Source organism: Pseudopipra pipra, chromosome 6, assembly GCF_036250125.1.
Source record: "Pseudopipra pipra isolate bDixPip1 chromosome 6, bDixPip1.hap1, whole genome shotgun sequence".
NCBI classification, from domain to species: Eukaryota; Metazoa; Chordata; class Aves; order Passeriformes; family Pipridae; genus Pseudopipra; species Pseudopipra pipra.
In genome coordinates this window covers 19,265,010-19,288,320 of record NC_087554.1, presented here as the reverse complement: position 1 = coordinate 19,288,320, position 23,311 = coordinate 19,265,010, and the positions used below count along the sequence as shown (strand labels likewise).

Here is a 23,311-nt window from a genome sequence, read left to right as displayed (position 1 = left end):
CGCCGCTGGCGCCGACGGTGGAGGGACGCGCGCGAGCCGCTGCCGCCCCCACTCGCCGCCCCAACGGCCGCCGCGCCATGAAAACCAAGTTCTGCAACGGCGACGCCGACCCGTCCCCGCTCGGGCTCCTCCTCGGCCGCGGGTCCGCCGCGGCCGGGCAGCCGCCCTCGCCGCTGGCTCATCCCGACCCCGAGGGGAAGGACCCCGCCGCGGCGGGCAGAAGCGGCGGCGCCTCGACCCCGCCCCCGGCGCTACCGCCGCCGCCCGAGGAGGAGTCGCCGCCGCTCGACCCCCAGACGCAGCGCCGGGCGTATCTGTGGTGCAAGGAGTTCCTGCCGGGGGCCTGGCGGGGGCTCCGGGAGGAGCAGCTGCACATCAGCCCCATCAGGTCAGCGCGGGGGGGGCGGGCGGTACCGGGGGGCGGAGCATCCCCGGCGCGGGGGGCGAGGGGCTTTCACTTTTATTTCGTTTTCTTTCTTAAAATCCCTCCTGAATTCGGCTCTGTGGGCGGAGGGCAGCGGGCTGGCTTCCGCACCTCCGTGCCGGAGCTGGTGGCGGTGCGGGGGAGGCGGCGGCTGCTGCGGCTGCTGCATCGCGGCAGCCCCGTGTCGGCCCCGCGCCGGGGGAGGAGCCCCGGGCCGCGGCGGTGGAAGGGATGGAGCCGGCAAGAACCGCTGCACCGCGACCGCAGCGCCCTGCCGGGGTAGAAGGGCCCCTCTGGCCCGGCCCCGGCTGCTCCGGATGGAGCAGTCAGCAGGTGAACGCGATGTATCGATGATGTGAGTCATCTTCTAGCGCAAATAGTAGCGGGTGCTCGTGACTCAGCACGTTGGCAGCAGAAATATGTAAATAGGGGATGTTCTAGAAGCCATATGATGTAATGTGTTTGAGATTCTTGCCTCTTTATTTTATTTTAACTAAACCGGAGTTAGTTCAGAGTTTCCTGTTTGCACACCGCTTGTCTAGCGTCTTCGTGATTGATCATTCTACCTGATCAAATGTCGAGTCATGTACAGTTTTAAAGGATAAAGGTATTACCTTCTTCCCCTCTGAGTTTGCTTTCCTAGTGTTTCTACTTTCGTTCATATACAAAATATACACACATATACCCTTGCTGGCTAAGGAATCATAAACATTTGACAGACCCCTGATGTATAAAAGTATGATCAAAATCCCATTCTGCCCATTTCTAAATGCGTTTTAAAAGCCTTATTAAAAATGGCAACTCATTGAAAGCCAGTGCAGGTAGTATTAGTATTTCTAGATCATTTCTTCTTGATGTGATCATAAGGAGTTTACGACAGGAGAGGATTTTTAGAAGGCTGATATAGTTCCTGAACAGACTAGTCTGATATACGTGTAGTTTGATTGGCTTAAGTTTTCATCTGTATTAATGTGTACTGCTGACTTTGGTATTTTTTTTCTAAAGCCTTGTGTTCTAGCACAGTTACCTTTGCATTTCTTGGGAACTTCCCTTCTAAGACACCACTTCAAAATGGCTTGGTGGTTTCCAGATTGGGAAGAAGAGAAGGTGGGCTGAAACTTAAGACCATAAACTTAAACTGCCATGCTAATTGGCAGTTACATTTTTTTGGCAAAAGTCTTCCCACCACTTTCATCCGCAGCAAATGCATCATATTGGTTTGCTGATTCTAGTTTCACTGAAGTCAAGCACTCAGTGTGCATTTTCCAATGTGTCCATCAGTATTGCTGTCTTGAGTGCAAAATCGCGTTCATGAACAGCTGCCAGGTACTTGGTATCATAGGATGAAGGAGTGCAGTTTGTATTGTTGGAGAGCAAAGAAAGATTCACATCTAAACAGAATGCAAATACATAAGCACATCGAAATGCTGTGGCTGTGGTTTGGGGTAGCTTTGGATATAGATGACCCTGTTGGAAGGGCTTCCCTTTGGAGTAATTTGTAGCAGTAAACTAACTGGTAGCTTTATCTGTGTGAGTGAGATGTGCCCTTTTGACCCTTAAACAAGCTGTTGAGTCTACTGACCTTTCAGGAGAACAATGCCTTTATTACACTCCCGTATGGATTTCCTTGATTAGAGGTACCTTTTGAAGTCTTAAGTGCATAAAACTATAGGGAGACTTCTGTTTAATGGAGTTCAACCTCAGTAAGACACTCCTGTTTGTCTTGTCTGGTATAAAAAAAGAGTTTCTGGGCTTTCATGTGCTCTGTGCAGGCTGAGCATGTGTTTAAATAATGTAACTATGCAGGTTTTTGAGCTTTAGTCCAGTATTTTTTTGTAAAGTGGGTTTCAGTGTGTTTAGTTTTTCTATTTAAGTATTGATGTTTTCACCAAAGTTTTCATCAGCCTTAGAAAAGGTGGCAAATGTTTTTTAAAAAAAATCTGTTTAGCACTGTTCACATGAAGCCAGAAGTTAGTATAACCAACCAGTGTTCAGATTGCATCTGAATAGCTGGCTTTGCTCTTTGTTTGGTATCCTTTCCATCTGTCTCATGGGATTTTTTTCTAGCTGTTCACCTTCATGGTTCAAAGTTACTTCATATCTCTTGTCTCTAAACATCCTTTTTTTTGGATGCCTGCCAAGCCACCTGGTTCTCTTCTGTCTCCTTTCTTAAGCATGTTGTGCAGCTGCTGTTTTACCCTGTTTTCTTGAGATTTCTTTTTTCCTTCTCAATCACTGACTTTGGATATGTAGGCCAGCCCTTGTCTCCTTGGTAGCCTTTTTCTTCAGAAAGTCTTTACTACTTGCCCATTGTGCTGGAAGAGAACACAGAAGAACATTTGAAAAAGCATTGAGAGGAATATCAGGTTAGGATTAAGGGCTGCATTTTAGCCGCTGCATTTTGGATCTGCCATGGATTCTTGGAATCCAAGCACACTGCAAGGTAATACTAAATACTTATGGTTTGGGTGATTAGGAAAAAACTGTATTAGGTTGCGAAGAAGGTCACAGGGTGACAAATTCTAGAGTCGAATCCATAGCGGTACACTATGTAGCATGCTGTAAGTAAAGTTACTTTTTAAATTATGTGCTACCTCATCCCTTTACTGCTAGCTACTCTGTTTGGATTGTATCTGGTTTTGAAAGCTTTTTCTTTAATGGCGAGACAGACAAGACTTTTCAGTAGAGCTGATTTGCATTTCTATTTTGCAAGTAAACCAGAAGTTTCAGTACTTTTTTCCTCTTATAGGAGAGGAAGAAGCCATAGGTAAAATCTCTTGCAGAAGAGAAATTTGAGAACTTCATTAATGAACATACTGATAATGAAAAGAACGTGGAAAGTCGATGCAGTAAAGAAAATGCGGGTTGAGTAGATAGGTGTCCTTAGTGAGCTACTAAAACATCAAGAAGCTTAGTTTCTCCAATCTAGTATCTATCTAGACTGATAAACCCATAGAGAACAAATGCTGTTGCTTTTTCTTTAAAAATATGTTGTAAAACTAATTATATAAAAAGCTGGCATGTTTGTGTAACACCTGGGTGATTGAAGCACAGATCTCCCTAGTTTGTGTCTATCTTGATGAGATTATGAGTGTAACTTCAGATTTGACAAATAAATATGAGCAACTTGTGTAAAATAAAGAACTTTATTTGTAAATTTTAAAATTGAAAGTGTGTCCCTAAGAACAACAGCATAAGACTTTTATCAGCAATGCTGTAGTGCAGGTATTCAGGTTAAATCTTTACAGCTGAACTTTGTAGCTGCCATCCCAGTGATACCAGCTCTTTCAAACTTTTATATTCACAGCATGGTTTTAAATTTATTCTGACATTGTTTTGCTTGTGCAGCCAAGTATATTTGACAAGACTCCATCACTGAAAATAATTTACAGAAGTCTACATCTTAGTTGCTTGTTACATTTTCACATCAATTCATTCATAGCTTGAGCTGTGATTTGGATCAATGGACCTTGATGGTGAACTATACGTTAAGCATGAAGCTGCCATTTTTTTATCTAAAACTTATATGTTGTGAGTTATTGGTACTGTTAGAAAACTGTTTTTCCTGTTAGAGTAGACCAGTTAATTGTGCCAAAAGGTATGTGCACCTCTAATTTGTTGAAAATGAAACATGTATGCTCATGCAAGTTACCTGATAAATGTATTTTTCTCCTTTTAGAGGTGGCCTCAGCAACATGCTGTTTCAGTGCTCACTACCTGATACCATTGAGACAGTTGCAGATGAACCACGGAAAGTTCTCCTGCGCTTATACGGTGCAATCCTGCAGATGGTGAGTACATAGAGTGCTTTGGGAGTGGGAGGGTTTCTGTAGCTTCACTGTAATATCTTTAGAGATCTACATTTGTGACACACTGTGCAACTTTATCCTTTGGGGAATGTGTTTTACTGGGGGGGGGGGCATAGATTGCTAGCTAAAAGCAATTTTCTTTAAGGTTTGTTATTGTCTAGAACTTACACTCCTTTCTACACAGGTCCTGGCTGGCGAGTGTTAACTGAAGGCTCATTTGCTGTCTGTTTGAGCAGTAATGTGTTGTTTACGCTGTTAAGTTTGGACTGTCGTGTTTCAGAAAAGTTTACTTCTGTACAGAATGTAGGACTTTGACATAACTAGCAAGATTGCAAGAGACTAAACTGCTTAATTTTAATCTTGGTAGCACTTATGAATCTCGGAGATTAGTTGAAGGTTTTGTCAAGCTTGTACAGTGCTCAAGCATTTTATTAGATCTCATGGGTAGTTGTGTTGCTGGAAAACTTGATCTATAGTGTTAGAATAAGAATGAAGAGCGATCATCAGTACTGTACAGTCATCTCATTCCAAAACATGCTTTCCTAAAGGTGTGATATGCCTCATAGCTGGCACAGAAGCTTAAACAGATGTTTGTGGAACTCTTCTAATGTTACTTTTATTTGGTTAGTAAAATGTAAATAATACTGAAATTTGTCAAACCTTAAGAGAAGTGGTTGGCAAATCTGTTTCAAATACTAAGGTTTAAAAGCAAGAATATTTTGTAAAGGTGATCTCTTCTAAAGCTTACAGACTGTTACTGTAGGGCTGTACAGCAGATCTTCTTACCCATCTCTGCTAGACATTTGATTATATTGCAAACAAGTAATCATAATGTAAATGTTTAATGTTATGAAAAATTGCAGCTTCATAACATGACATTTGTATGTTGGCAATTGTTTCTATTTGACTTAGAGGGTCTGGTTTTATTATCCATTAATTTTATATTTTCCAGTACTTGGTCACTTACATTGCACAACTGATCCAATATCTGCAGGAGATTGACTGTTCCTGAAATTTCAGCCCATTCTTCCTGCTTCTGCTGTCTTGACCAAACTTATTAAAAGTTTCATTGGATAGTGTCACTTTACTGACTTTAAAGTCTTCCTTTATTATATTTATGTGAGTTATTAACTTTCCTGTGGTAGCAAACTTTACCAGAAATATGTAAAATATTCCAGTGGTTTGAAATAGCATGAAATGCTTGGCTACACCACTGTATGTGTGTTGGGAAAGTTAAACTCGAAAAGTGTGTAAAAGTTAATGAATTCAAGCTTAAATAGTTTTAAGAGAAACCAAAAGCAGAGTGAAAAAAAATGGTGGTGAGAGACTTTGTTTTCTAAACGATTTCTAGGATTGATACTAAGGTTGGATTTTTTTTTCAAGATTATTAATGTTTTTAATGTAATGCTGGCTTAATATGTAGAATGCTTGAATAGGAACATGGGCTGTAAAACTTGTAGTAGTAGAGCTTCTGTTGCCCAAGAGCTGTGAAGAAATGTGGCCTTTCCCTTGTATTTCAAAGGAAAAGTGGACTTTAGAATTTGATTGTTCTCCTCTTCCCTCAGGGTGTTTAACTTGGCTTTTCTGTGCCCCTATGCACTGAAGAAATCAAAATTAATTTTTGGACTCTAAAATCAGAACTAATTTGGTTTGAAAATTGAAAGTGTGTTCATAACTTTCTAACCTTTCTACTCTTGGTGTTGAAGGATCTTTTGAGATGTCTAACTTCCTTTATTTCCATAGTGGCAGTGAAATGACTGCTCTTGTTGGTGCAGTTCACTAAAGGTTAAGTAAGCAGAGAAAGTCCCAAGGTAAAACTTTCAGATTGCATTGAGGTTCACAATTTTTGTCAACAAACATTTGTCTCTTCCAGCCCCTCTACCTTAAATGCAAGTTAAAATATAAGCAAACTGTTTTATTGGGATATTTTGAAAACCTCACATAGGATTCCTATGAGTTTCTGGGTGGCATAAGCAGAATGTTATGACAAACCTGTTAAGAGGGAGTGATTTGATATTTTTTAGTAAAGTTGCTTAAGTTAAAAACCCTATAGAAATTAAGGGGCACTGCTTAAGTAAGTTGAGTTTTGAGACCTTATACTAAAATCACAACTTAATTCTCAATGACTTAATTGTAACTGCCACTGGGTATTAGTAGTTACCACTTGTTTGTTTGAGCCTTTGTAGCATGTTTTAACTCTTGTCCACTTTACTTTCTGTTGAAATTGGAACATAAAACAGTTATATCAGCTCTCATTCCTTACTGTAAATACTGTATATTTATAGCAACCCGCACCAAATTCTTTTATGTACAGAAGACAGGTTTAAGTTAAAATTTTGAATACAAGTGAAAAATGGATACCTGATTACTAACTTTAGAATGAATGATACTGGCACCATAATTCTTTGAGCCACCTTTTAAAGGAACCTTTTTTGCAGTTTGAAAATAGCTCCAGTTTGCTTATTATGACTCTTGGAAGACACAAATGTCAGTACATGAAACTCATCCAATATAAACCATGCCAGCTGGCCAAAGCTGCCACACAGGGAAGGCTTTGTGCCTTCCTCTGTCATAGCTGATATGTTTAAACCAATTTTTTGTGTGCATGACTGTTCTGGGGGGAGTTGGGGGGTGATGAACTGAGCTGGCTTGGCCATTATTATGAATGGTCGCACTGGCATGGACGTTCATAAATCAAGGACTTCTCTTGAGTGTATCCTTGAGCAGAACTTTTCTTTCTTAAGACAAGTATTGTATACTTGTGACAGGTTAAAGTACTAACCACATTAAAACTCAAATGTTTGAGGCACAATGCAGATATGTCCTACATTGAAAAAAGGGAAATGTCTTACTCTGCTTCACTTATTCTTGCTCCAGCTTAGTTACTAAATTTAAAGGGGAGCATTGAAAGTAAAACTCCTTGAGATAAAATGTCTTTCTGTTGGTTGTATTAGAGTTAACAACTGAAACAAAAGGTTCTCCATCAATATTCCACTTAATGTCCAGACTTTAAAATTGGACTTCATATGCAGATCACTAGAGTTTCTACTTAAATTCAGAATAACATCTTAGAAATGCTGATAGGATTTCAACATAAGATAGCAACAACAAAAAAAAGCTCAAACTAAGGTGAATTTTTTTTAAAGTTCACCTAGCAAAAGGTAACTTGGGGATTGATTCCCATTCTTTTACACATGTCAAAAGAACCTTGAACTCTGATTCACTGGGGCTCTGTTACTTTGCAACAGCCAAAACAAAATCTTGTGTATAAATGAGAAAAACAAAACCAGTATACCTAATGTTCCTCTCTGATCTCTCAATTTCTATGTGAGCAGATGCAAAATAAGTATAAATGGTTGCCACAGTTCTGTGGTAAATCTTTTCCATACCTGCCTTGCTGCCTTTTATTTTGTGTAACTAAATAAAATGCAGACTGCTGTGTAACTGTAATTATCAACGTCTTCTGTGGTTGTTGGTGTCCATGTCTGTTTGTAGCATGGAGTAACTACAAATCCCTGGCACTGGCAGACGGCTTGAAAGAAACCAAGCACCTCTTACGGGGATATATTTGTGTTGGGTGGAGTTAAGGGTGTTCTGGGGGTAATGTACCACTTTAGTTGTATATGCATGTGTTCTCTGCTGCAGGCTTGCCCATGCGATCGTGCCTAGAGCACTCTGGTTTCCAGGTGACAGACACGATTCACGGTATAGTATGAGATCTCTGAAGTTGGAGCATTCTCTACAGCTTTCATTTTCTTTAGTACTGGATTTCGTTGTTTAAAAATAAGCCTTGAGTAGCACCAGCTACTACTGTCTGCATCTGAATGTTTACAGCAATAACAGAATATCAAAAAACTGCTACTTCCTTTTCTCTGCTCCCTCATAAGAGAATGGTGGCTTGAAATGAAGAGGATTAGAGATGTCTTTGGCTTTTGTAGAGCTTGAACTGGGAATTCTTCACATGCTAGATTTTAGGACTACAGCAAATTAGTATCAGTTCCTTCAGGTCTGACAGGGATAGATGATCAGCTGCAGATCCTTAGAAGGAGAAATAATTATTGCTGAATCTAAAGCTGGTTTTGTTTCTGTACGCTGAAATTCAAATTAATGTCTTCTAACACCTTCTAGAAAAGTTTTCCCTGCACAGGTCACCTCTAACCCTTAGGCAGTTCCTTGTAATGTCATAATTTCTTGAGATTTGAATTCCTAAGGATTTGTCTAAATCAAGGTATTGTAGTATTTTGACGTACTGAAAATTAAAGCTGGGTAAACTCAGAAAAATTGAGTTATAACATTAAATTTGTGAGCAGAGCTAAAAATTATTTGAGGAAAAAAAGAAATGCAAGTTCCTTCTCTGTACCGAATTCTCTGGCCAAGCGTCATTTGGGATTTTTGATACAGATCTCATCTTCCAGCTACAAGAGAAATTAATTAGGGGCTTCAGGGAGAACATGTTGAACTCAATTTTCTGTGTCAAACTGCCAGATGCATAAACACTGTCTGGTCATCTTCTGATCACAGATCAATGTACACTGTCCTCTAGGATTTTGATCTTGTATCCTGCATTAAAATCAATTTACATGATCACAAATTAGTCTCTGAAAACTTCTGTTGCATATAGTTGTTCACCCTTACTGAAAGTGTAGTTAGCTTTCTCAGTCTACTTTGAGAATAAACACTCCCACAATAAAAGAAGCACTGAACAAATATTTAAAGAAATCTTAAAGCTACAGAACACTTGTCCATTTCTAATTTACGGAAAAGATGAAGTTTGCAATGGTTTAGCCAAGAACAAGTGAACTAAGTAGGTTGATCAAATGCCTCATCATAATAGATGTCTTGTTTTGAACTACTGTTCTCATAGGTGATTGTGCAATCAGGAAACAATCAAATTCTACTACTTTAATATCTGTTAAACTTAGTTTAACCAAACTCTTCTATTACATAAAATTGCATCCTGCTTACTTAATTCTCCTTGACCATACATACTGAAGACTTCCCTAACTCTAGGCTGATTACATGGCCATGTGTGAAGACTGATCCTCTCCAAGCTCCCATTCATGTTTGCAAGTTATTTACAAATTCATATTCATTCTCTTCTGGACACTAATGCTCCGTGCTGAGGGAACAGAAAAGAGGAAGGGGTGCTGCAGAAGTCTCCTCTTGTGATGACTCCGCAGTACACAGCTCTGTCTCTTTGCAATGGCACAGTAGCTGCCATTAGGCTCTCTCCAACACTAATTTGAGGTGGACTCTTGGAACTGGCTAGCTCTTTATGCACTATGACTTCTGGAAAGCAGATGCCAGTTCAGGTTCTAGGGAAAAGTCTAAACTGCTTATCTTCTGATGAACTGAACCATTCTGAGAGCACCATTTATCAGGAAAGACTCCTGGATGGTGAGTAACCTTCTGACTGCTCAAGAAAAATCTGTGAGTGGTATTGATGTAGGACATGCTTGTTCAGAGAAGCCCTCTGTAAATGACTTAATGCTATTAAGTACTTACACATTTAGCTGTAGTGAATATGTTTGGACTTCATTAATTTCCTTGAAAGGAATATAAAGTAATAGTAGTTTCCATATTGTTTTGTTTTAAACTTATTTTATTAGTGTTATGGGAAGTACTTGCTGAAAGAACATCGATTTATGTTAACTATCCTTCTTCTATAGCTTCTGAGATACTGTAACTGCATAGCTTGTATAAATCATTAGCTTGTTGTATTGTACTTAAGGCAGCTGATGTTGCTTAACTGTATTCTATTAAGTTCATATTTCCACCCTTGTTTTGGACATGTTAGAGCTTTGGAACAGAAAGGTATGCACATGGTTCTGTGAATGAAATGTTTGTGTTCAGAAGGTGGAGATGCAGGCTGCCTTTATGGGCCTCTAAAGCTAGTCCGGTTTAAACAGTCAATGGTGGAATTGCGACATAAATAGCAGCCACAAACTGTCACTAATTCTAAGCAGATATTTGCTTTCTCTTCTCCTTACCTTCAAGCCCTTTAAAGGAAAAGGTTTTTAATACATCTTGAATTTTAAATATGCAGTTCTATTAAAAGCATGTGCCATTGAGGGTTCAGTTGCTGATGGTATGGTTTAATACCCTGAAACTGCTTTATAATGACTGTTAACAACCCTAGCACAGTACTTGATGCATGGAATTTGTTTAAAGTTTTGCTAGTATACTGCACTTCTCAGTGAGACACCTCTAGCTTACATGGGCAATTCATTTGCAGAAAAATCTTGCATTTGCACAGCCAGTGGTACATTGGACGTAGAGCCTAGACAGTGTGCTCTTAATTAGGAAATTCTAGTCACAAGAAACTTGGAAAATAAGACAACAGGAAAAAGTAAATGCTTTGTAGCCTTCATAACATGCCTCTTTTTAATAGTGCTAAGGCTTGTATGTAATCTCTGTAATGTGTCTCAAGTGCTTTGCCTGGAAGAATATCATCCCAGATGTCATGCAGAGGGACTTAATTTTCTCTTAATTAAAAATGTTTCTCTAAGCTTATGGTACGTTGAAATCTCATTTTGGTAAACTGGGAAGCAATAAAAACCTACCTGAAAATCAGTGGCTTGGTCTCAGTGGCACATCCTTTTGAAAGGTTTTGGAATTGTTGAAATAGTGTGGTGGTCAGAGGTCAGGTGGATACTAGTGCTGTAGATGTCACAGATCCATGACAGTGTTGAGACTTCTAGTTAATTGTAGCTGGCACTTCTACTCCCTTTGTTCTGGTGGTTGCAGGTTAATCATGTTAAATTTCATCTTCTCATTGTGTTTGCTTTTTCTCATCCATAGAGGTCCTGTGATAAGGGAGAGTCTGTACAGTCCCAGAAGGAAAATGACTTACAAGTGAGTAGTTAAATTTGCTTATTTTACGGAATTTTATATGTTATAGGGAAATGTAGTGATCCTGCTTGTTTTAAACCGGTAGTTACTCTACCTGGTTGTAGAAACTATGAAAAGTTTCTGGGCTGTTTCTAGAAACTGTAAGAAGTAATAAAGACATTTATTCGCTCATAGAAGTAATATTATAATGTGAATGTCTGGACGTAGTTTTGGAAAGATTTAAGCATTCCACATCATGAAGAAACAGCCCCCAATCCTACCCTAAATTCAAACATTGGTATCAGTACTGCTATTTCTAGTATTAGACTCTTCCTTCTTTAGTAGATGAAGATCAGTACTCTGCTTTACCTATTCCTTATATTCTATTATATCGGTGAATTCCTCTGAGGAAAGTAAATGGAGCAGGAGAGAACTTGCTCTTGGATATGAAGTGTTTCTGATTAGCACTGTGCTCAGATCATCTGTGTTCTGCAAACTTTAAAGTTCTTGCACTTGGAACCATTTCTGCTCATGAAGCATAATGTTTAACTGAGTGTAACTTTTCATAAACTCATCTTAATAGGATTTGGTAATGTAGATTTCTACCCTGGCAGTATTTTTTCAGTAAGGGATGCAGCATGTTAGCCAGATGCCTTGCTTGTTATGTACTATCAGTTTTCAGCTCTGTAATGATTTTGGCAGTGACTAGGGAAAAGTACATTTTACTCAATTGATGAGTGCTGCTTTTCTCCCTTTGTATTTTTAGCCTTATGGGAATACCATCTGAAACAGTTTAAGCATTTGGATTTTTTTTTTTCTTCTAGTGAGTTGAAACTGGTTTTAAATTTTTTGTTGTTGAATGACTGCTTCTGAAGTTTTGTTGAACTTTCAGTTTAGTTTACTGGAACAACTTCAATCAGTTGAACCAAGACTGAACTGAAAAATGTGCTGTTTTGATGCCTCAGTTTTCTTCAGTGATGAAAAGTGGAGGTGGCTTGATTTCTCCTTCACCCTGATTCTGTAAAAAAAAAATATATTCTTTAAGTTTTATAAAGAAAATAAAAACCCAAACAAGCCCCACCCTGGTGCCAGAAGTTCATAGAGATTTTGCAGTATGGGAAACAAGGTTTTGAACTGTCTTCATCTGTTGCCTGAAAATAGTGATTCTCTGCTGGTAGGTTATTGTTTTCTGCTGTTAGTTTTGTAGTGCTAAAACTTCACTGTTGAATCAGTGTTCTCAAGAATTACTGTCAGAGTGGGTTTGTTAATCTTCCTGTGCCTAGGTAAAAATTGTATCCTGCTTGGGTATCCTTTAGAGAGAATGAAATCCTCTGGGTTCACTAGCAAAAGAATTGTAGCTATTCTGAGCTACCTGGTGTGTGACTAGTGTGAGTAGATGTTGGCTAGTCTTCTGTCAGCTCATAAGGTCTTTTAATAGGGGTTATCTAAGTTTTACCTTGGTTTTGCTATAGTTAGGGGTAATTTTCCTCAGAATATGACTATTTTGTGTATTTTATAGTGTATAGCAGAAGCTTCAGTTCCAACTGAATTGTAGAAAGACTTGACTTCTCCTTGCCTGAATGGGAGTTGCATACTGGAAAAGTCTTGTTAAGAGTGTTTATAGTTCATAGGTTTAAAATGCAACATCTCTAAATATTTATTTAAAAATATTAGTGGTCAGATGTTCTCCAAATGCTTGTTTTAAATACGAGTGCTTATGGATGCATCTCTTTGAAACTGATCAAAGCTGAGAACTTCAGAGCTTAAAACAACAGGTTACTGTCTTGGCAGCATGAGTGTATTGCAAAGTGTTTGAAGGCATTGAGGTACATCATTTACTTGATTACAGTGCTTGATCTTTTAAAAAGTTGTCAGGTGAACATTTATATGGGGAGTCAGATTCTTAGATTTGTTCAGTGTCTGTATGAGGTATGCTATAGAATTTTCTATGTCCTTCAGTAGTTTATTTTCACACCTATGCTTGACAAATAATGTATGGAGTGGAGACTTGGTAAAAGGTCCATCAGGTATTATAAAGCAGGACCCTTTGTGTCTGAGATTTCATAGACAGTATTATTTCAGAGCTCTAACAGGACTTGTTCTCAAGTGACTCTTCTGTTACAGTAGAGGAAGTTCTTCTGGTACTCTAAACTTTTTTCTTTTAAGGCTAAGGTATCAGAGCTTTCAAGCTTGACTACTCTTACACTGCTGCTTTTAGATAACATTTGCCTGTACTTTTTAATATTGAAGTAGCTCTTTCAGTATTTCTGGTTGTCACTTCTGATGCATGAAGGGACATCTTAATGAATAACATTTATTGTACTTGCTGTTATCCAAGAACCATTACTTGGTTTTCCAGTAAGATGTGAAAACAAGGAACTGACATGTTAATGGGAACAGACTTTTAAAACACTCTGGCGTTGAACCAGGCACAGGCAAAGTCAGTATTGGTTAATAATGGAGTGGACTTTCAGTAACTTGTATCTAGTTTGCTTTTTGGTGCTTGGCATTAGGTTTCAGAATTGAACAGAAAAGTTCAGATCTGGTGGTGGGGGCATGTGAAATGACTAAAAACATATTTTATTGTGTTAGTGGATAATGCATTTGTTGCTTTGAGGAGTTGAAGTGAAAAAATGGTGGAGAACAGATGCAATACAGTCATATGCAAATTGTCTTAAACTTGAGTGAAAAGAACATAGTTACATGAATCTTTACTACACTTCCATGTGAAATCCTAGAATTTTTTGAAGATGTCAAAATAAGGTGTGGGTCAATAATAAAAATTTATCAACAGTACTTCCTGAAGCGTACTCAAGGGTAGATCTTCTGTAGACTTATTTACTGACTGATACTGCATTGACTGCAATAATGCAAAAGGCTCTGTAGTCAGAAATACCTGAGAGCTTTCTTAAATTTGTGCTCTTAATTCTTATACTTTTAAGTGTCATGGGTCAGACTTTTGAGATGAGTTGCTCAGAAACAGGCAGAGGCTTAGCAGATCACTAGGGTTTAAGTACAGCTGGGTTCTGGTTAACATAATTGTTAGTAGTGATTTATAATGTGGCTTCTGTATTTACTTACAGATAATCTTACCTATCAAGAAAGTTATACTTCAGTGATTTAAACTGTATTTTGAGACATTTCATATTTATATTAATTTTTAAACATTCATATTAAAAAGCTGTCTGCATGTGATTGTTTACATGTGGACCAAGTTTACTGACATAAGGAAAACCTTGGATAAAAGTTATTGAAGCTTAGGTATGTTGGCAGTAGAAAAGGAATAATGTTTATTCATACACATGTGGTCCTTGGGAGTTTCAATTACTCTCTCAAAAAAAATAAAATAGGGAATACCTAAAATGTGTTTGATGGAATCCTAAGTCATTCTTCAAAGTGAAAAATTTAGTTCAGGCATTCACTCTATTCACTTGTGTTGTTAAAATGTCCTGTTGTAAGGCTGTGATCTGAAGTGTGTTAAAATTGTTAATGCAGGATAATATTTGTAGTTTCTGTACTTCAGTAGGATAACTCCTTCAGGAAATGAATTTGCAGAGTTCCACAGGTCAGAGAGGAGAGGATATTTGATTTTTGCCATTTTCCTTTGACCTGACCCACCAACAGTACCTGTACAGATTTTCCTCCCCAGCTTTAAACTTGAAAGCAAAATTACTTGTATTGCTCCCATGCTGACTAAAAGTTATTAGTCAAGGAACTTTGGCTAGTAAAATGTCAAGTCTTCTTTTTAAAGCTAGCCCTAAAATGTCTCACTTTGTAGCAGTTTAGCTATTGTGTACACCCAAGTTAATTTCCATGCAAGCACCAACTAATGCTTTAATTTTTTTTGATAGGGGGCAGAAACCATGGTTCTGGAAAGTGTTATGTTTGCCATCCTTGCAGAGAGAGCGCTTGGCCCAAAGCTGTATGGAATCTTTCCACAAGGGCGACTGGAGGAATTCATTCCCGTAAGTCCTGTTCATAATTAGTTAGTGGGCGGCTGGTAGCTGTTTTAATTAGTCATGACAAGAAGGTCGCTGGACTGCCCAGAAAAGCAGAGATGTGGGAATGAAATACTTGGCAGCTTGTAGTAATTGCTGGCTGTAATTTGATACAGTTATAGTGGGTGTTGGAGAGCCCTGTTATAGCTCTTGCCAGGGAGAGATATCTAAAAACTCTTTAGCTGTAGCAGAGGCTAATAAATGAAGATAAAAAGCTTGTTAGATACCAAACATAGCATGGGAAGCTATGGAGTCACACTTCCTTCTAACAGCAACAAGAGCAGATGCTTTTGATGTTCTTAAATATTTATACTCATTCTGCTTTGAAGATATTCTTAGTGTGAGATGTGATACTCCCCAGGTCTTGATCTAGATGAGAATTGATTAAGTCATAAGTAAGCTAGGCTGGCGAATTCAGCTTTTCCCAAGGCAACAATTTTATAAGTTCATCTGGGATGAAAAAAGTCTATTTCTTGGGTACCGTGCTAGTATTTTACACTATATTACATAGAGACTAATGCTAGTGTTTGTAATTAATCACACTTTTGTAATTAATCAATTAACTGCACTTTAAGAATACTGTGTTTTATTACAGAGCAGGAAACTGAGGACTGAAGAACTAAGCTTACCTGACATATCTGCTGAAATAGCTGAGAAGATGGCTAGATTTCATGGCATGAAAATGCCATTTAATAAAGAACCTAAGTGGCTTTTTGGAACAGTGGAAAAGTAAGTTATGCAATACTTCAGAAAAAAGGTGACCTGTTGTAATGTTGATAAGCAGATCATTCTTCCTGAATTTCTGAGAACACAAGCTCTCACTGTACCTAGAAGCTGTTACATGAAGTAACATAGTATGGGAAGAATAATATACTCATTGTCACAAGTGCTTTATTATTGTCTGTTTTTTTTAACAGGTATCTAAATCAAGTGCTGAGAATTAAATTTACCAGTGAATCCAAAACCAGAAAACTGAACAAACTTCTCAGTTACAATCTCCCTGAGGAAATGAAAAGTCTAAGGTAGGCTTATTTTGTTTATTGCTATCTACCAATTTGCAGTTTCTGTATGGATTTTTGTATACTTGTTCAAACATATTATACAGTATAACACCCTATATTCATTTTACTTTACAAGCTGGGGATTGTTTTTGGTTCTGTAGCCAACCTGAATCTCATATGACCACAAATTGATGCAATCAAATTGCTTATCTGACTTGCTGATCAGTGAAGTTAAACTTGATTGTGATGATGTTTGGCTACTAATTGAGAAAATAAGGTCTTGCTGGGATGGAATAGCACTTCAAATTCTTATAACAAAATTCATCTTCACCTGGAAATGGAACTGAACTTAGTGATTTGTTACTTACAAGATCCTATATTGCTGCTTTTTAGAGCTATGCTTGAAGCTACTTCATCACCAGTTGTATTTTGCCACAATGACTGTCAAGAAGGTAAGCTGCCAATATTTGTCTTGTTCAATGATGTAATACTGAGCTTTTTCTGGTTACTTGTTTGTTCTCTGACAGGCAGCCACGTTGTGGAGATGCTGCCCTGGAGAGCGGCCTGTGCTCTCGGGTGCGCTGCAGTAGCAAAGCAAAGTGTATTGGCTTCAGCAACCCTTGAGGCTTTTTAAGAGAACTCTGGTATCTAACTGGGTTAAGCCAAGCATGTATAGTGCTCTGTTAGTACAGGTCAGTTGATGATGGGAGCCTTGGGTGTTTCTGTTTAGACCATGCCTTTCTTTGCTGTCTGCAATATACATGATCAGGGTAAGATAATACTTCAGTTGTTTTAAAAGATACTGAGAAAGTAAAGTGAGTGGTGAAAATGGAGACTAAGGTATTTTGACTCAGCAGTTTTCATTTTGTACTGATAAGAAACATTAGGAAAACCTTATCCACCTTTTTTAAGTGCTCTCTGGGACTCATGGAAGGAATAGTAATTTTCCTGAGTCGGTTATTGAAAAAGATGAAGAGGAGGCAGGACTGCAGGTGTTGGGTATGCTGTGTGCTCCCTGTCACCTGTACAGTGGGTAAGCTGGGCTGAGCTGGAAGGATGCTATACTGGGACCGTATGCTGTTTTGTTCTCAGGGGTCCCAGCCTTGTTAAAAAAGGCTGAGGAATTAGCCTGGAAGAGGACTGCCCTGCGGAAGAGACACGTAAGGATAGGCAGCACAAGGGAAATTGATTGAGGTCTGAAGAGCTAGCTCAGTAGTGGTGGAGTTTGAGGTCTTATTGCTGATATGGCAAGGTGCTGTACTAGAGGAGTCAGAGCATAATAGGGCTAGGGCAAGCTGTGGAGCCTAAAATTCCAGGGGATTTGGGGGTCGATAGTTCTGTAAAATACAATGATTGTTCTGTTGGTGCAAGGGTATGGCATGGAGAACAGATGTATCTGTAGAGAGGGGTCAAAATATTGCAGAAATTGACCTTACTCTGAATTTGTTTACTAACTGCCACTTGAGAAAGGGAGACTTGATGTCTTTCAGATGAATTACAGTGACTATGTGAATTGAAACACAGATAAAGCGATGTCCTGAGTTTTCTGTAGGTATTGATGATGCCACGTATTAGAACAGCAGAGTGGTCAGACTGTGGCTTTCAGGCTGCTGAAAAGCAATTTCTGTCCCAAGTGTTGTGTGATCAATGATAGTGCTACACAGATAAGAGAGATGGTGCAAAATCTATAGGTCTCGAGCTGTAGAAAGAAACAATGCAGCAAGGACTGCTAAGGCTGACAGTGCCACCTGAGTTAGTTCTAAGAAACAGGAATACTTGGGAGAACAAATCTACCTCTGCCTGTTGAGATGAAAACTTTCTTCTTCCAGCTTTACAAGTTTTTATCATATATGTCTCAATTTCCAGTGGGCTGGTGAACAGCCATTACAACTTGGCTTTTCTGGTTTGTGGTTTAACTAAACCCAGCTGGCAACTCAACCCTGCAGAACCTCTCACTTGATTCCTGCAGTGGGATGGAAGAGAGCATTGGAAGGGTAAAAGTGAGAGCTCGTGAGTTGAGATAAAGGCAGTTTAATAGGGAAAATGAAAGCCATGCCCACAAGCAAAGCAAAACAAGGGAGTCATTCACTGCTTCCCATAGACAGGCAGGTGTTCAGCCATCTCCAGGCGAGCTGGGCCCCATCACATGTAATGGTGACTTGGGAAGACAAATGCCATGGCTCCAAATGTTCCCCCTCTTCCTTCTTCCTCCCACTTTGTATACTGAGCACGATGCCATGTGGTCTTGAATATCCCTTTGGTCAGCTGGAGTCAGCTGTCCTGGCTGTCCCCCCTCATAACTCCTTGTGCACCCCCAAGTCCCATTTTGGAGTGGGGTGTGAAGCAGAAAAGACTTGGGCTCTGCATAAGCACTGCTCAGCAGTAGCGAAAACATCCCTGTGTTATCAATGCTGTTTCTGATACAAATCCAAACATGGCCCCGTGCCAGCTACTATGAAGTAAATTAACTACCCCAGCCAAAACCAGCACACCCATAATTCTTCTATGCAGGTATAAGGGATAACTGGGATTAGCTGAACAATCTTAAGATATACAGTATTGTTTTTCTCTAATTTTCCTGGGAACCTTATTGAACATGCAGTATTATCTTAATTTTCAGGTAATATCTTACTTTTGGAAGGCAGAGAGAATTCAGAAGACCAAAAGCTCATGCTCATTGACTTTGAATACAGCAGCTATAATTACCGGTAAATCACTTTATTTTCTATATAGCAGGAAAATGTTTTACTTTCTACATGCTACAGGGAGACCAAGTGCTGCAGTATTGATTGTCTGTCCATTCTAAATTGTGTTCTGGGCCATTAGTGGTGGTCAGCAAATACAACTAGTCAAAACAGCTCTGGTCCTGATGCTGTTGAGTATAGGCACACAGCAGAGGCAAAGTTGTTGGAGCTCCTTGGTTGTCCAGACTAGAGGGCTTGTTTATGCACAAATGGCTTCTGGCTTGCATGTCAAAATTTCTTTCTAGTGGGAAGCTGAGAAGGGTATATTGTATGTGTTTGCATGCATATAGGGCAGCTTTGCTTTTGTGGTTTTTCTTTCTGTCCTGTCTAATGGCTTTCTCATCTATGCAGATGAGTAATCCGAGGTTTTTCACTACATGGTTACACAACATGCTTTTTGTTCTTCCCTCAGTTGTCTAGTGAACTGTATTTTAAGGATGATCTAAGCGTGTGAAGTCATTGGGATCATTAAACATTACCATAGCTGGAACATAATGAAACACTGAATTCCAATAATGTAAAAGTAGATATGTTGAATATTTTGAATATGATCTCTTTGCCTGTGATAATGTTAGAGATGTGTCTGACTTCATGCTGAGATGTACTGCATACTCAAGTATTTTTAATGTCTACATTGGTATGGAATTTGGTAGCAAAGTTTAGGTTTTTCATGTAGATGGTAGTTTTCATTCTTAACTACCCATCTTAACTAAATGGTTTTTATAACTTGCAAAGAAGTTTTATTCTAGTCATCAATTCTCTACCTCCTTCAGCAAAACTGAAGTAAGTTCTGAGTAGGCTTGCGCTTTTAAACTTGATTTTAGGTTTGCTTAAACAAAAACAGATTGTTAGTTTGCAAATACTGAGGTTCTTTTTCTTTTTCAGAGGATTTGACATTGGAAATCACTTCTGCGAATGGATGTATGATTACTCGTATGAAAAGTACCCATTCTTCAAAGCTAGTGTTCTTAAATATCCTTCAAAGAAACAACAGGTAGACACATAAAACATAATTAATAAAATGCCAATGACCAGTTTTCAAATCTTAACTCTTTTTCAATTCTCTTTTGGACTTATTGTGTCCCAAGAACTTTCCTCCATGACTTCCTTAGATGTAACACTGCCTGTAATCCTGGCTACCTTTGCTTTAATAATCATAGTAACTTAATAGCTATTCAGGATAGACTATTTACTATGTGCCATGTAGCAATCCACCACAAAGAGTCCAGTTGCAGACTGCAACTCTGAAATGAATTTCCAGTAGCAAAATGTTGCCTGTCCTAATATTATGTCTTCTTAAACCAGACTTCCAAGCAGTTATTAGAACCACCATTAATATTAAAGTGAACTCCAGCACTATTCGTATTTGGGAAAAAAATAAATGGCAGCATATTGGAAGGTCTGCCTACGTCTGAAAGAAGCAAGTATGTCTTGAGAGGCAAAGTTGTAACTCTGTTGTTTACCTGCCTTCTAGCTTCATTTTATCTCCAGTTACCTGTCTGCATTCCATGATGGCTTCGAAAGCCTGAGCAATGAAGAGAAGTCTGAACTAGAAGAAGAAGTTTTGGTAGAAGTTAACAGGTAACTTGTCTTGTACAACTGTATCTCAAGTTACAGGTACACTTTGAATCCTATACTTAAAACTACCTCACTGGGTGGAGAAAATTGAGCCAAGAGAGATTGTAAGCTATTTATATGTGGTAAAGAACAATCTGTCTATTGCAATATTATGTGATACACAAATACTGGCATAGACAAAATACTACTACATGGGGAAGCTAATGGAATTATTTTTGTCATACTTGAAGAAAAGGTGTGGACATGCCCACACTAGGGAATACTGTTCTAGCAGGACATTGAAATAAGGTGTTGTGACTTAGCTGGGTATCTCAATAAACATAGCCCTGTAATTTCAGGTTTGCCCTTGCATCACACTTCTTCTGGGGTCTGTGGTCTATTATACAAGCAAAGATCTCGTCCATTGAGTTTGGTTACCTGGTAAGTTCTTTAATTGTAGTTTCACACAACTAAAAATACGTAATCTAAACCTGTGGAACATTATCAGAAAGTAAATGAAATGGCCTCTCATAGCATCTAATATCTTTTAAGTGGAGTAAAGATTTTAAAATCCATTTGTTACTAGTTTGTGCTCTTTCCTTAAGAATGTAAAAAACTTCTAATATTTTAAAAACTTCTTAAATTCTTCCCATTGGTATGTTTAGAGTCTATAGACTTATGTGTCAGGTCTTGCAGTGGGACGATGCCTTGCAGTGGTGCATTCTTCTGCAATAAGGCATTCTGTGCAAGAGGGGAGTTAACATGCAATGAGTGTGAATTTTGAAACTGAGTACTCCAAGTGCACGTGAAACAACATATTGATGTTTAGTGTGCAACAATATCAATGCCAGGTAGCTGCTTGTACTTGAGAGACTGATCAGTCTGACTCTTGATCTGTGTTCGGTGTACTGTAAAATTGATATGACTGTCAGGTACATGGAATATCTTGCAGGAACTGGTGCAGGAGCCAGCCTTTTCAGTGAAGTCCTGACCTTTGCAGTACCTGTTTTTTCTGACGTTTGGGCAGCAGTTAATTGTGTTAGAGTTTAAATAAGATTGGAGGAAATTTTAAGAGGCCAGAACACCTCTGGAGAGATTATCATTCCCAAATAGAGCTAATTAGTGCATTGAGATGATGGATTATGAGAGTAACATAGTTAATACTTTCATTATGCTTCCCCTTCCCAAATAAGAAAACTGAGCTGTTTATTGAGTACTAAACATCCCTTATTTCTCCAGGAATATGCGTTATCCAGATTCGATGCCTACTTTGATCAGAAGAGGAAGCTGAAGGTGTGAATGTGGGAGGAGTGGCCTGTTGGTTACTGTATGAAGAGGGCAGCTGGACAGAACTTTCACTGTGCTTAGGCTACTGTATCTTTAACGAAGGTGTCACTGAATTCCAGTTCCTGGGAATGCAGGTGTACAGTACTGAAGACTATAAAAATGACTTGTTTACAGTTTCGTAAATACTTGGAATGAGATTGGGAGGCAGAAGTAAAATACAACAGTGCAATATCTTTAAATCTTTTCAATCTAGAAGCTATATTATGGGAGAAGCTTACAATTAAGTGTCAATACCACATGCATCAGAGCAAACTTATTGTGAGTACTTTTGGGGGGGGTGTTGGCATTATGGTTTATGTTGTAAGCAGAACAGCTATAAAAGATGATTCATTCCTCTTCATGAGAAGGAAAAGCGAAGGAGACAACTGCTAAACTGTGAAGTAGGCTTAAAAACTTACTGTGAGGTTAGGTTCAACATGCCCCATGAACACTATCTTCAAAGCTGCTGCTAAGTTACACCACTTTAACCAGAAGCAACTAAACACATTGAAGCAGAGTGCTTTAAAGTGTTACTGACACATACATGAATGTTTCTCTTAAGCTAGTGTGCCTGGGAAGTGAAGTATGAATGAGCTTTGAACTGGGCATTCTGATGGAGTTTGTTTTGAACTGTTCATTCCATGTCCTTCAAGAACATGCTTTAGCCCAGCCTGGTTGTCTCTTAAAATGCTATGTCCTGCACAGGGGGTTCTGTGGACTGGCAGCACTAGGAAGAGTGCCTTGAATTGCTCTAGCAGCTCCCCAGATAACTGGATTGGCATTGACAATACTGGTAACTGAAGCCTGTCTCTCTTCTTGTGTTGCCACAATATATGGCTGTAAGAAATAGTAGAGCCAAAGACTGGAGAACACTTCAGGAAATTGTTCTGCCCATCCAGTCCTTATGTGGCTTGGGAGGTGCTTCTCTTGCACCTTCAATTCTCATCATGTTCCAGTGATTCAGTAAAGTGGAGCATCTTGTGGGGAACAATAACATGTATATTGAAACTTGAGTATAATCTATGTACATGTCATCTAAAGATTTCTTTAGATTTTTTTGGGAGCTTGTTTATTTTGAATGTTACTTGTTTGTGCTTTCTAACACACTGTATTATAAATAAACTTCTAAGTCTACACTTTTTGACTTGTATAGCAAATACTGTTCCAAGCAGCTGAAAAATGTGCAGCATTTCATGTACTGTATAGCATAACTTGTAAAAGCTGTCATTTTATTCTCTTGTATAGAGCATCATTTTCCATATGTTCAATTATTAATACTTTATAATAAATATAAAGCACTTAAAAACATTGTTATTGTCTTTGTTATAGCTGCAGGATAAAATAGGTGCTGTTTCTGGCCTTAATGCTGGAAGTGCTTCCTTGCAAAGGTAGACTGAGATACAGGCTCAGTGCTGTGGAATGTATCTTATACTTAAAGGTATCTCTAGCATTTATTGTCTGACTGAATACTAATAGAAACAAAGGTGTTTTAAGCAAGCGACAAAAAGCAGGCTGAACAACAGTTTAGAAGTCTGTAGCTGTAGAGGTGGGAAAAGTTTTAGTTTTAAGCATTTTACTGTATCTGCCCTGTTAACTACCCTCAAAATGAAGGTTAAAATTA

At 38.8% G+C, this 23,311-nt stretch overlaps 1 protein-coding gene across 1 annotated transcript; it reads left to right on the top strand.

Annotated features, from left to right (window-relative positions):
* Positions 1–22,998, top strand: CHKA (choline kinase alpha). Its single transcript, XM_064657694.1, has 12 exons — positions 1–388; positions 4,104–4,215; positions 11,035–11,088; positions 14,916–15,029; positions 15,658–15,791; positions 15,980–16,084; positions 16,457–16,515; positions 18,684–18,771; positions 19,693–19,801; positions 20,282–20,388; positions 20,724–20,805; positions 21,604–22,998. The coding sequence occupies exons 1-12, from the start codon at positions 78–80 to the stop codon at positions 21,661–21,663; spliced, it is 1,335 nt and encodes a 444-aa protein (XP_064513764.1). The 5' UTR covers positions 1–77; the 3' UTR covers positions 21,664–22,998.
* Positions 22,999–23,311: the final 313 nt, after the last annotated feature.

Bases quoted from the DNA above. Each gene is read 5' to 3' on its own strand.
- CHKA (XM_064657694.1), top strand. From the start codon at position 78: ATGAAAACCAAGTTCTGCAACGGCGACGCCGACCCGTCCCCGCTCGGG. The intron at 4,216-11,034 runs GTGAGTACATAG...TCTCATCCATAG, and splicing joins ACGGTGCAATCCTGCAGATG to AGGTCCTGTGATAAGGGAGA. The intron at 18,772-19,692 runs GTAAATCACTTT...TTTCTTTTTCAG, and splicing joins TACAGCAGCTATAATTACCG to AGGATTTGACATTGGAAATC.